The 14,831-nt window shown below is 33.5% G+C and overlaps 1 protein-coding gene across 1 annotated transcript in view; it reads left to right on the top strand.

The window, feature by feature from the left end:
• LOC148237587 (tRNA dimethylallyltransferase) overlaps window positions 1-14,831 on the top strand; it is a 336,763-nt gene that overhangs the window by 317,851 nt on the left and 4,081 nt on the right. Inside the window, exon 5 of the mRNA XM_088205628.1 lies at window positions 12,606-12,721. Coding sequence (XP_088061754.1) covers window positions 12,606-12,721 — 116 coding nt within the window. The remainder of the gene's footprint in view (window positions 1-12,605; window positions 12,722-14,831) is intronic.

Below are 14,831 nucleotides of genomic sequence, written 5' to 3'. Positions count from 1 at the left end.
TATTGATCAGAGCGCTAAGCTTTGTAAATAAAGCGGCTAATATGTATCACACGGACAGAAAAAAAAAAATTTCAATGGCGCAGAAGAGCTGGCTCATTTATGGAAATTCCGCCCTCAATGTTAATGCATCAGGTTTGATAGTTTCGTCCTATATGCAACTGTGATCCTTGATTAAATTTTAATTATCCATCCGTGAGATTAGGAAAATCTAAGAAAACCAAATCTGTGCTGATCAATTGCTGGCAGAAAATTATTATAAAATAATACAATAACAATTTTATAAATGTAGAGCATCTTGATCACTTGAGATACTTTCAATATTTCAATGAGTCTAATGGTATTTTTTTTATAAAAAAATCAATAGTATTTTTTTATAAAAAAGTCTGTAGTCTGTAGCTTTCAAATGAATATGTCCATCATATGTTCCCAAAAAGGTCAATATTTTTAGTAACTTTAAAATATGGTTTTAAAGATTTTTTTCATCGAATAAAAATGTTCAATATGTGTTTTTCTTGCCATCAAACTATTTGTTCTCAATCTTTTGGTACATCAGCAAGAACACTCTTTTTGTAATTGTTAAATTCACGAGAGTCGTTTGTTAAAAACGAATGACCTCTAATTCGAAAAACGTGTATTATGCGATATTTTTTTAAACATAAATGATGATGTACTAAAATAAAATCATCACATGGTTTTTATTTTACCCTGAAAATTCATCACTCAAAATGTATATTTCTATTATTTCATGCAGGTTATGATATATCCAATGGAACAAAATAAATCACTTCATTTTGACGTGCGTGATACGTGTACATGCTGCGTTTGCTCTTGTGTTTTTGCGGCGTTTTTGTAATATGAGCTGCTCAATCCTTCTGTGTAAAAAAGGGTCGCTAAGGTTCCACAGTTTTTATAATTATACATGCATATATACTAGGGATTCTGAAGTCTCGGGTTTTTTCGATTCCCGGGACTCGAGACCCAAATTTTTAAAGTCCCTGGAAATCCCGGGACTCGAGACTTTGATTATTTTTCGTATAATCATGAAAAAAAATTATCGTAAAAAATTAACTTATTATTATTAACTTTAATTAACTTATTATTATTAACTTTAATTAATTTATTATTATTAACTTATATTATTTGTGTTATAGGTACGATAGGTGAAAATTTATTAAAACAATTTAAAAACACTATTCGATATTTATTTAAATTTAATTTATTACAATTTTTTTAATCGAAATATTTATATCAATATTAAGTTAAAACCTTTACTTTTGTAAGGAAAACTATGTTTTTAAAAACACCAAGACGTTTAATGATGAATCACATAGCCTGTTCCTGATTTTTGTGGCAAATATTCCAGATGTAGAAAAAACTCTCTCGCTTTCTGTAGATGTTGGCTTAATTGTAAGCAATGATTTAAATAAAAGCTCTAGATTTGGAGTTCGCTTGATAGTTGAGTCTAATATCTGAAACTCCTTTTTAAAGTTGAATTTTTTATTTCTAGACGTTGAAATATTTTGGTGGTTCGTGCGACAGAGTTGTGTTGATTTCAAATATTTTTTTTTTTTAAATTAACAATAATTTCGGAAGTTAATAAAGTGGCATCTCGACAACTTAGAGCTTCAACTGCCAGTTTTATAGGAGTGAGTACTTCACAAATATTTTCCAATACGTGAATGTTCGATTCATTCCAAATTTGGCCGATGCCAAGATCAATTAATGATTTTCTAATGCAATTTCGTAACTTTCAAAATCTCGAGATCATGGGTAATAAGGAATTCCACCTTGTCTTCATATCGAGACATAAATTAAGCTCGACATCAAATTCGCTCTTTACATATTTTTGTGAAATTGCACTTCGGAAAGTCTCGAGTCCCGGGTTATTAATTTTTAAATTCCCGGGACTCGAGACAGCAAAAAATCTTTGAATTCTCGGGAATAAATTCCCGGGTTGTCTCGACACAGAATCCCTAATATATACGTATACATGGTGCGTTTGCTCTTATGCTTTTGCGGCGTTTTTGTAATAGATGCTGCTCAATCTTCCTATGTATAAAAAGGGTCGTTACGATATACATGCATATATCATCATATTTTATTTTCTTCTCAATTTAACTCTTGTATCTATGATCAACTCGCATTCATCAAAAACAAGGAATATAAAACTTTTTATACGAAATTATTTATATTTACACGAAATATGGAAAAAATATTTTATTGATTATTTTAAGATATTATTATTCAGTGTTTTAAATTTATACATGCATTATATAGTCAGTTTAATGTTTAAGAACCACCAATTTTCAGGACATTGGTAGTTCTTCATACAAAATATTTGTTTTCAAAAGTGGTGATATTTTTCCCTTCGTTTTTTGTGACAATGGTGATTTTACGTTTATTCTCCTTAATGAAGCTTGAACATATTGCCCAACACTATCCATTTCGACAGTAAAACATTTTTCTAAAAAAGTTCACATTGGCACAAATAATTTTGATCTTCTATATGGGATTCGAATCCAGATTTTTCAGGTAATAATTATCGACTAATACCGCTGTTAAATAAATAATGCCATTAACCTGTCACCGATTAATTAATTTTATTCTAATGATATGGTATTGAACTGAATTTGTAAGTAGCATCATTATAACATGAGTTATGAGGAACATAAATTGCTACAATTATAAAATATTAGTCATTACATCAAAGAACCCCTAATATTCGTTAAAACAAATTAGATATGTAGTGAAATTCAAATAAAAAACAACGTAATCTATCACTTATATTTTACGCGCTCATATTCTTGCGCTACTCGCTCATAAATTAAAGCTACAGCGGCTCGCTTTTGTATTAGGTCGAAAATGATTGAATTAGTTGCAATCATATTAATTTTCTCAATTGCTTAACATTTCAATATTATACGTTGATAAATCTTCTCTGATAAATGAGCAATACGGTGGAGAAAATATCAAACGTTCACGAAATAATAACTTCCTTTTATATATAGAGATTTTAATGTTACACGTATTTTACATCCTTCTGTTTAAGTGAATACTACTCTTAATATTCGTAAAACAGGTAACATGAAATTTAAATCTTAAATGTACATATAATATAGGTGTATCGCTTCCACGTAGAGCGTCACGTTCACGTGATACCTGATAGTGTACGTGCGCACTGCGAGTTGGCAGGTCATAGACTGGCGCAGACCCCCGCCTCACCATCCGAATACTGGTCTAAGCGCAAGTTCAATGGCATCCAAAAAAGACGTCCTTCACGCCAGCTCTCATCTAAAATGCACACTGCGCAATAACACTAACTTACGGTGGAATCTAATGCAACATAAGCATTTGCATGATATACCCAGCGTTTGTTTACTATGAATTCTTCAAAAATATGGCATCCTCGAACTTGTCATGTACTGTTCACGTGTCTTGGTGGCTCTCGTAAGTGTTCTGTAAGTAAGTCCTGACTCTAGAGTATATATAAAGTGGTTTAGTACAGAAGTGTTCTAGCTTATAAACCCTTGAGTAAATGGTAAACGTCCAATGTCTCTTCCAGTCCTCGATCATCTGACCAATGTCGACGATTTGGGGCGAAACCAGACTACACCCATACCTCGCTTTACGGCCGCTCTTTATACGGCATTTCGCTATAACGGCCCTCTTCAATTAAGGCACATTTTCGATATACGGCCTAAAATGTTTCGCTATAACGGCAAAAAAACTTTTTTTCGATGTCGATTTTTTAAAATATTTAAAAATAGATTTATTTTGCATAATTTTAAAATGAAAGGTGAAACAGCTAACGCCGATGAGGCCGCATCTAAGGAATATCCCAACATTTTAAAGGGAATTATTGAAAGAAGTGGTCATAAACCTGAACAAGTGTTTAACGTAGACGAAACAGGGCTTTATTGGAAGCGAATGCCTGATTCTACGTACATTTCAAGAACCGAAAAATCTGCGCCTGGTTATAAGGTGTCTAAAGAACGATTAACTTTGCTACTTGGTGCAAATGCCGCGGGTGATTTTAAGCTAAAACCACTTTTAATATATTTGTCCGAAAATCCAAGGCCTCTTAAAGGACTAAATAAAAATCAATCACCCGTCATATGGAGATCCAACAAGAAAGCTTGAATGACTAAAGCTACTTTAGAGGATTGGTTCAAAAATCACTTTTGCACAGAAGTGAAAAAATATTTGCGAGACAATAACTTAAGCAACAAGGCTTTGCTAATTTTGGATAATGCACTAGGGCGTCCTACTAATTTATCCGAACTATCTGAAGATGTCATGATTGAGTACCTTCCGAAAAATACAACAGCTCTGGTCCAACCAATGGATCAGGGTGCAATAGCCACTTTTAACGCATATTACCTACGCTGAACTTTCTGACAATTTATAAGGGAAACTGATGGTAAATCTTCAATTAAAACATTTTGGAAAAACTACAACATCAAGGATGCTGTTGACAGCATCAGTGAATCATGAAAGGAATTAAAATTAAAAACAATGAACCATGTTTGGAAAAAAATATGGCCAGAATGTGTAAAAAGTACTGATGCAGAAGTTAATTGCCTTCCTGAAATTAGGCAAAACATTTTGGATCTAGCACATGATCTCGGCTTTGAAGGGTTGAACGAACGTGATGTGCTTGATCTACTTGAAGCTGATAGGGAACCCCTTTCATATGAGGAACTCATTCAGTTGCAACCAGAACCGGCATTTGATGAAGAGACAGAGCCTGTTGTATTCAAACAGCTAACATAAAAAATATTGTCAAAAGCTTTTTCCTATTTCGAACAAGGAATAAACATCTTCCTTGAAAACGATCCTGATGTCGAACGTAGCGCTAAAGTTTCTCGAGGAATTAACTCAGCCATTAGCTGTTATTAATCACTGAAGAAAGAAAGAGACAAAAAGGCAAGACAAACAACGTTGGGCAATTTTTTTAAGCCAGGCCCATCCTTACCAGCGAAAAATGAGAACGACAGTGATTTGCAGGTTACCATTTCTTCATCGTCTTCAGATTAAAGCCATTTTAAAAAAAATATGTATGTATTCATACACATATTTTATGTAACATGAAGTTGTTTCATTTTTGTTTATGGATTATTGTTGGTTTTTGGAGTCTGTTATTATTTTATGTACAAATGTATGTACTTGTTATGTATGTATTTTTGATTTAAATGAAATAAAAAGATAAAATGCATTTTAAATGATAAACCATGTTACATATTTAACAAATTTGGAACCGATCCCATTGAATTTGTATGAATTTGTATTATAATAATTTATTCGTTTTACGGCTTTTCGCTTTGCGGCCAAGTTTCGTGGAACGTATCTAGGCCGTAAAGCGAGGTATGGGTGTATTTGTTATTGTATAATACAGATTTGTATTAAACGTTAGATTCGTAACCGGTAAAAAATTGGCAACGTCGTCATTTTATAGAATGGGTAATCTAGGGATGTTTAGTACGTGTTCGCACTGCATTCTTTCGCATTTAGCACCGAACTTTTAATAAACATTTTTCAGGAAAGCTATTTGGGCACCAACTCTATTCTTTGTAGCGTGTTTTTCATTGACTTTAGGTCTAAATATCATATAAAATGTGTTATGATTATGAGAATATGTTCGTTTTTTCCGCAATGCGAATTCGTCGCCGCATTATCGGTCAATGACCAGCTTCGTTTACGGGTAAGTTGTTAGACACAAAGAGTGCACATAAAATACAGTATAGGTATAGGATAGATAGCCGGCAGCTCTCTATGTAGACCTAGTAGTCTGCGCTCGCATATATGGCCACAATCACGGAAGCGCCAATTCTTGGTCGAGGCGTGGTCTGCTCGTAGTGAATTAGAGTTGACGTTGGCCGTTTCGTATGGAATGCTACTAGCAATTAAACTGTAATTGTTTTAGATGTTTTAACAAAGTTCAATTATGGTGAGGTTCGCTATTTAGAATGTCGACATAGATTAAGACGATTTCAAAGATCCTGAAAATTTAATTGAATTCTTTGCAAACTTTATTTTACCTAAAGAATTGACTTCATATACACTTACAACCAATATTTCAAATATTTAAAAAAAATCTCTATTCTTACTTGATAGAAATTTTTACTTAGAAACAACTTAAATAATTATGCACACATAAATGCGTATTTCATATTTTTAAGTAACATCGACCGGAGAGAGATTTTATGAGATACCATTTATCTGCAAATTAACTTTTTAAATGTACGTGAAGTGATGTAAGCGACACGTTGATTTTTTCTGCTAACTTCTGTATCGTTAATCTTGGACCTGTTTTGATGGCAGCCCTAATATCCTCACTAACAACCCTTAAGTTGATATTCAATGTCAAAATTCCAAGGACGAAATTTTTAGAATCACATTTGATCTGACCCCTGCCCATTGTATTACAGACCTTTTTCACGGAATTATCGCAGTATGACCGAGTTGAAATTCATAAAGTATAATATAACTTTACTGAGATTATTTTATCTCCACTGCCATTGTTAATTTAGGATTGAAAATATCGAAACAAAAAATATCCCATTACTAAATTATTGTTAGATTATTCATGTAATTATTTATTGAATCTTACTTTAGTTTTTAAAATTTTCTGTGTTTTATTTTTTAGAATTTTTTATTCATATGATCTCTAGCTTGATGCCATCTTATTTTTTAATTTACCATATTTTTTATCTGTATTGTGAAATTATTGCTTACTACCTTGTGGGTGAGTTCTTAGCTTAGCTGTGCATAAAAATCTCCTCCCACATCGAGATGCTGTAGGAGTTCACATATTTTTTTTTAATTGTGCTTTTGCGGGCAATTTACAGCCTAGAAATACATATGCTAACATTTATTAGTAAAACTCTATACATCAATATAATAATAAAAATGATAGTTTTGTAAAAAATATACTGAGCTATTTTTTGTAACGCTTTTGGTAGAAAAAATATTTCTACTTAATATATCTGTATTGTAATTTATAACACAAAATTCAGCTCATTGTGAGTTAAATATTTTCAGGTTTCTAACGCTTTGGGGTGTGGCGTCGCAGTCAGTAAGAGGCAGGTGGAAATAAGAGAAAATTTTAGTAATTAAATTTACATATTGCGACAAACCATGATTGACGAGAGCGTTATTCTCCGAGCGGTGGAGGAGAAGCTACCGAAGGGATGATGTCAGTAGAATATCTGGTTAGGATGGCAGCGACAGTATTGCAGAGGTTGATCCCTCTCTGCTGCGGTACTCGTATGGCGGAGTCCCTCTCGGGATGTGAGCGTCTTTGACAGTATGTTGTCCGCAGGCGGGCGTCTGCTAGTCTCTTCTGTTCCTCTTTGGAAACTAGTCTTATATATTCAGGGCTGTAAAGCTTGCTGACAAATGACAATCATCCAGCAAATCGTTACACTCGCTTATTAGAAAGTGTCATTTGCTTGATGGACATCTCCGAGGGCGAATTGTGCAACGGGAATGTTGTGACCTTACGGTGCTATTTGTCTTTTGATGATTTATTGTTTCCCGTGACCGTTTCGTAACAAAGAAATATTCATTCAATGCACTGGAGAATCTTTGCGTCTTATTTAAGTGAAACTCTATTTTTCTAGTCGTAACTAGGGCTTTGTGTGGTCCTAATTTATGAATGATAATTTTTTGATTAAGAATATATGTACTATATTATTATAAATATATTATTTATTGTATAACCTGACAGGCGTAAGCCCAATGCGTTACAACGGTGTAAATCTATCAGATAATGAATACATGCAAAGTATTCAAGGATCAACCACCAGATTTTTCAATCTGACAATCGGTGGCATCTTTATAATTATAATTTATAATCAATAGATCACTTTCCTTAACACTCCATTAGTGGCGCCTCTATAGTAAAACCAATGGTGGCACGGATCTGTGAAATCCACGACCGAAAATCGATCATTTAGTGACAAATACGTATATTTTCGTTTGGGAAAAGGTTAAATAATAAATCAGATGTATTATATTAATATAAAACTTTTATTTGAAAAAAATATTTACTCGAACATAAAAAAAATATTACACCAAAACTTTAAAAATTACTTTGAAAACGAAATAATTAGACTTAGCAAATAAAGTTATTGCAAAACACTAGAATGACTCACTTAAATTCACTTGATATCACGAATTTCCATATGACTATTTTTGATTAAATTTTTATGACTATCAGTCAGTGCAACTCCTGGTTTTATTCAACTCTTAAATCAGTCATTAGATTATTAGAGCAAACAAAGGTTAATCTTATCGTCTTCAATTCTAAACAAGGGCGGCAGCGCTTTCCTATGTTGGAGATCCTGCATGATCCTGCATCGCCGCTACTACCAATCTCGGATTGATCTCCTTCATTTCTTACTGGGTCTGTAGGATCCAGTCTAACATACGGTACCAAAATAATGTACAACATTCAAACTGACTTCACTAAATACGTAATACAAAAATATATGTCAAAATTAAAAAAAATACTTATTTGGTGGTCTTAAACGAACGTACCATGCACCACTCAGTGGCATGACTCTTCCAAGTGGGGAGGACTCCACCAAACATAAACTCGTGGAGTGATCATAACAAAATGGGAGCGTAGATCTCTCAGATCCAGCGCCACTAATGGAACAGTCCATTTTTTAAATAAAAATGTTAGTCTGCTGCCGGGATTCGAACCCGTGGCTTTTGAGTTACCAGTCTAGACCTTACTGACTACGCTATTCCGACTTCTATTAAATTCAATCATAAAAAAGCAATTGAAAAACCTTGCGTAAAAGCTTTCAGTTTTTTTTATAAAAAAGCTCATACATATAAATCTAGCTATTTTATCGCTGTGGCAAAACTCTTCTACGGTTTTAATAAAACATAAGTACTTACAAATCGCGTATTTCAATGCTTTCGAATATCCTTGAAATAAAACACGTAGAATTTTGGACCATTGGAATATATAAGACTTTTACTGGGAGCTGCTGATATGATACATGTACTATATTATTATCATTCGAAAGAAAGATATTATGAAACTCGTGATTGAACCTCGTTTAACCATTATTTGTTGGGTGGCTCAAATAATATCTAAAATTTATAAATATATGCCTATTGAAGTTGTAGATGCACGTGCAACGCTTAGAAGAGAGCGGACCAGAATATAAAAGCTTAATTAAACAAGATCGACGGAAATCAAGTTGAGAAAAGAACAAAATATAATGCACGAATATCAAACCATGTATTAGAATATATTAGTGTCAGCGAAACTGCAAATAACCGTCGTTTTCACTGTTTGTAAATATTGTTCAGACTATTTGCTTTTCAAATGCTCGGAGCTTACGTGACTTCTAACCGTCGTACACTGTATATACATATATACATCCAGCTCACGAAAATTATGTATAAAAAAATATCTCACGCATCCAGGATATGACGTTAACTCATATCCATAATAATTGAACTCTATGGGTACTACAACTTCCACTTTATAAACAAAAATCTGAATTCCGAACATGGTTGTGTGGTATCCGGCGGAGTACGGATGCGATTTAAATATCACCGCCATTTATGGTATCAAAATGGACCGGAAGGTGTAGAATCGATCGGGAAACACGGATTCCAAGTCACGAGGCCCATGAAGCCCATTTGAAATTCCAAAAACGGAGATCCGCCGGGATGGGAGGTGAAAGTGAGGTCAGTCGCCAATGTCAATGTCAAAAAGTTTGGTGATATTTGCCCTTGAAATGGTTTTCGATACATTCTGTGAATTAGAATTGTTTGAAATGTTAGTATTGTGTACCATTTAAGAATAGAAATAAAGTAGATATGAGTATGCATACCAAATAAATGATTAGGCATATTCTGCTGTGCAAATTATAATGATAACGTCGTCTATTTTAAAATTATCTGAAAGTATTGACGAATTTATTATTTATATTTTGTTAATATTAAAATGTGTAAATTTGATGTATTAATAGGTAATATAAAATTGTTGATAAAGGGCACAGGTGTATGCCATTTTGACTGCGCGTATTTTTAGTTCTTTGTGATTATATTCCACGCATAAAACATTTAAAAACATACAATGAAATGCTTTATTCTTAAAATATACAATTTGAATGAAATATACGAATTCCACCAAAAACATTCGATAACCACAGCAATGGAAACGTATTACATGTGTTAAAGATAAACCTTAAAATGGAACACATAAAGCTGTTTTATCTAGATTTCATTGCCGTTGAAATTAAGGAGAATTAAAAAATGTACATTAAAAAAATAACTAACATGACTCGATGCATGTTTTTTTAAATATGGAAGGCTTGGAAACATGGGATATATTATATATACACCCATACCTCGCTTTACGGCCTAGATACGTTCCACGAAACTTGGCCGCTAAGCGAAAAGCCGTATAACGAATCAATTATTCTAATACAAATTCATACAAATTCAATATGATCGGTTCCATATTTGTTAAAAATGTAACATGGTTTATCATTTAAAATGAATTTTATCTTTTTATTTCATTTAAATTAAAAATACATACATAACAAGTACATACATTTGTACATAAAATAATAACAGACTCCAAAAACCAACAATAATCCATAAACAAAAATGAAACAACTTCATGTTACATAAAATATGTGTATGAATACATATATAATTTTTTTTTAAATGGCTTTAATCTGAAGACGATAAAGAAATGGTAACCTTCAGATCACTGTCGTTCTCATTTTTCGCTGGTAAGGATGGGCCTGGCTTAAAAAAATTGCTCAACGATGTTTGTCTTGCCTTTTTGTCTCATTCGTTCTTCAGTGATTAATAACAGCCAATGGCTGAGTTAATTCCTCGAGAAACTTTAGCACTACGTTCGACGTCAGGATCGTTTTCAAGGAAGATGTGTATTCCTTGTTCGAAATAGGAAAAAGCTTTTGACAATTTTTTTGATGTTAGCTGTTTGAATACAACAGGCTCTGTCTCTTCATCAAATGCCGGTTCTGCTTGCAATTGAATGAGTTCCTTATATGAAAGGGGTTCCCTATCAGCTTCAAGTAGATCAAACACATCACGTTCGTTCAAACCTTCAAAGCCGAGATCATGTGCTAGATCCAAAATGTTTTGCCTAATTTCAGGAAGGCAATTAACTTTTTACACATTCTGGCCATATTTTTTTCCAAACATGGTTCATTGTTGTTAATTTTAATTCCTTCCATGATTCACTGATGCTGTCAACAGCATCCTTGATGTTATAGTTTTTCCAAAATGTTTTAATTGAAGATTTACCATCGGTTTCCCTTATAAGTTGTCGGAAAGTTCGGCGTAGGTAATATGCCTTAAAAGTGGCTATTGCACCTTGATCCATTGGTTAGATCAGAGCTGTTGTATTTTTCGGAAGGTACTTAATCATGACATCTTCAGATAGTTCGGATAAATTAGTAGGATGCCCTGGTGCATTATCCAAAATTAGCCAAGCCTTGTTGCTTAAGTTATTGTCTCGCAAATATTTTTTCACTTCTGTGCAAAAGTGATTTTTGAACCAATCCTCTAAAGTAGCTTTAGTCATCCAAGCTTTCTTGTTGGATCTCCATATGACGGGTAATTGATTTTTATTTAGTCCTTTAAGAGGCCTTGGATTTTCGGACAAATATATTAAAAGTGGTTTTAGCTTAAAATCACCCGCGGCATTTGCACCAAGTAGCAAAGTTAATCGTTCTTTAGACACCTTATAACCAGGCGCAGATTTTTCGGTTTTTGAAATGTACGTGCAATCAGGCATTCGCTTTCAATAAAGCCCTGTTTCGTCTACGTTAAACACTTGTTCAGGTTTATGACCCCTCTTTCAAAAATTCCCTTTAAAATGTTGGGATATTCCTTAGATGCGGCCTCATCGGCGCTAGCTGCTTCACCTTTCATTTTAAAATTCTGCAAATTAAATCTATTTTTAATTTTTTTTAAAAATCGACATCGAAAAAAAGTTTCTTTGCCGTTATAGCGAAACATTTTAGGCCGTATATCGAAAACGTGCCTTAATTGAAGAGGGCCGTTATAGCGAAAGGCCGTATAAAGAGCGGCCGTATAACGAGGTATGGGTGTACAACACATTACAAAGCGACTGTGATATGCTAACTGAGGACAAAAAATGGATACTGTATGATAACAAAAAACTGAAAATGCAATAGTTATTTAATTTTATTTTAGAACACAACCCAATATTTCCATCAAAAACTTTATTATTACATATGGATTGCTTCTTTATATGAAAACAATTTAAATTTGAATTTTAATTTGATATATGTAAATAATTTTTCAGTAAAGTTATATCTCCACTAGTATAAATATAAATTCACTAACCAGTGAAAATGTATCAAACAATTGCTTTATAATTTCACTGGTCAATATCAGTGAAACTTTATTGTTAGATTGTTACACGTACATTTTGGTCTTAACATCAGATGTGTTGCTCTACTGATATTGAAACTCAAAACAATAGTTGCAAAACGTTCATTTGCTGTTCAAACCCAAACCTAAACCTAAACGTATTACTATTCCAATTGTTAATTATTGTTATCTTTTTTCAGAAAATCCTGGACAAGCGTCTGACGGATCGCGTCGACTCGATGATGAAAGATGGACTAGTGAAGGAGCTGACTGACTTCCATGAAAACTACAACAAGAATAGAGTAGTCGACGGAGAGTAAGTGTTGCGACTACACGTGGAATTGAATGAAAATTGAGATAGATATGCGACGATGATGTCATCGTAGTGCCGATAAGTTGGAATTTCGCTTGCGGCGTTCATTTTGTACGTGAGGAGAGAGCAAATCGCGTGTCGACGGGGAAATACCAAAGACTCAAAGCCTCGTGAGTGCGCCCCCCAAAAAAGGGGCCCCGAGCTAACGAGAGCACAGTATTTTAGACGTTGATTTTTAATTCAAACTGCTTACTTTTAGTTAAATACTAACTGGAAGTTCTTAAATATTTTTATTTATCGTTGTTTTCTTATTAATTTAGCGACAATTAATGGCATTATTCATTTAACAAGCATAATTAACCTATGGTGTAAGTCGGTGACTAAAACCTTAAAGACCTGGGCTTGAATCCCATATGGATCTTAGTGTTTTAACTGTATAATATGTCTGTGAGATAGAAATTAGTGATTATTGTTTAATTATAATTCCATTCGATCATTACAGATTAGGTTTTCTTATATTTTCCTAGTCTGGCGGATGAATATCGTGACTAATAATTAAAATAAAATTCAAATAAGTCGTGTAAAGTGTCGTCTATTGAATGCAATATGTAACAGTAGTTAATAATTAATAAGATAGATTTTACTGATTTAAAGACTTTGATTTCAGTCTTACTTCGTTTAGCTCCATTGTAACGCATTGTTACAATGGAAGATTTATTTTGCATTACACTCTCTGGAAGTTGTCCGAACCAAAGTTCAACTGAAGTCGGTCGAGGTCGCCGACTTCCGAGTAGCGGCCACACTGCCACAAATTTCATATGCCGTCTGGACGGCGGGCGTAAATGACGTACGCACGGCGGCTGTACAGCTGGCATATTTGCGCGCGTTAAAAAAATGTGCCAAATAATCGCAAATTTTAAATTGTCATATTATTAAAATTACGCTATTGATAATTATAAAAGTTTGTGTGGGCACTCACCAATACAATATCAGTGAAAACTTTTCGGTCGTAAATATTCAATTTACGCAAAATCTTTGTCGGCTTTTGCAAAATGCCATAAGGCATAAAAATGATACTTCAGAATACGAACACCACATCTGTGACTATCCTAGAATTTGTCGCCATCGATTCTAAATAATAATTTGTTATGGTGTGACATTTATATAAACCGATCTAGGAAAATACACAAGGATATTCGATACGATTTTTTTAACAAAATCAAGTACCACTAATTATTTTTTAATTATTTAATTTTATATGAAAAAAAAATATATTAACCATATCTGTTAGAAGAATATACTATTAAACATATAATTAATCCCTTTTGGTGCCCTAAAATATTCAAAGATGTCAGTAAGAGTCTGTTGAAGTCCCCGATAAGCATGTGGTATTATTACTTGACCACGGGACCACGATGCAACGCTCGACATGCGTGTTAACCATAGGACGCCTACGCGCATACTGAAATTGAACCGAGCTACTCATTCTATCTCAGTTTGCGAAAAACCATATCATTATCTCTTTCACACTCGTCACTTAACACGCGAGAGAGCAAAAGGGGAAGTATCTCACCGCTCGCGCTTGAAAGAGCAGCTCCGACTTCGATCCGTTTGCCGACAATGTTCGGAAGCGCTCGAAGCTGGCCAAGTCGACTGAATTATCCCCACTTTACCTCCCGTTCTCGGTAACCACGGATTTTAGAGCGGGCAAAACCGAACTCGACCGAAGTAACCCACTATATTCTCCGTCCATGGCCAACCTTGGCCAACTTCAGGCATTACACTGATCACAATTACTTAATATATACACAAACCTAAAATATCCAAGAGATATTTGTAAAGTTAAGATAAAAATAACATATTTAAAAAAATAAAATTTAAAATTGACACCTTTAGTCACCATAGATCTCAATGTAATGTCTTTGGTAAGCCTGTACATGAATTTCTTAATTACAAAATTACTTCTTCTTGCTTCAAATTCACGAAACAATTTTACAATCCTTTCTTAATATATATTCACATAAATGTAAAAATATTTTGATTTTATATTGATAAATAATAACATACTGTCTAATTTTATAAAATACAACAGTATTATTTTTTTATAAAATAC

The sequence above is a fragment of the Plectrocnemia conspersa genome, unplaced genomic scaffold, assembly GCF_051122295.1.
Source record: "Plectrocnemia conspersa isolate PC_06_02 unplaced genomic scaffold, ASM5112229v1 ptg000002l, whole genome shotgun sequence".
NCBI lineage: Eukaryota > Metazoa > Arthropoda > Insecta > Trichoptera > Polycentropodidae > Plectrocnemia > Plectrocnemia conspersa.
Note: the sequence above shows the minus strand (reverse complement) of the source record. Positions and strands in the feature narration are given on the sequence as shown.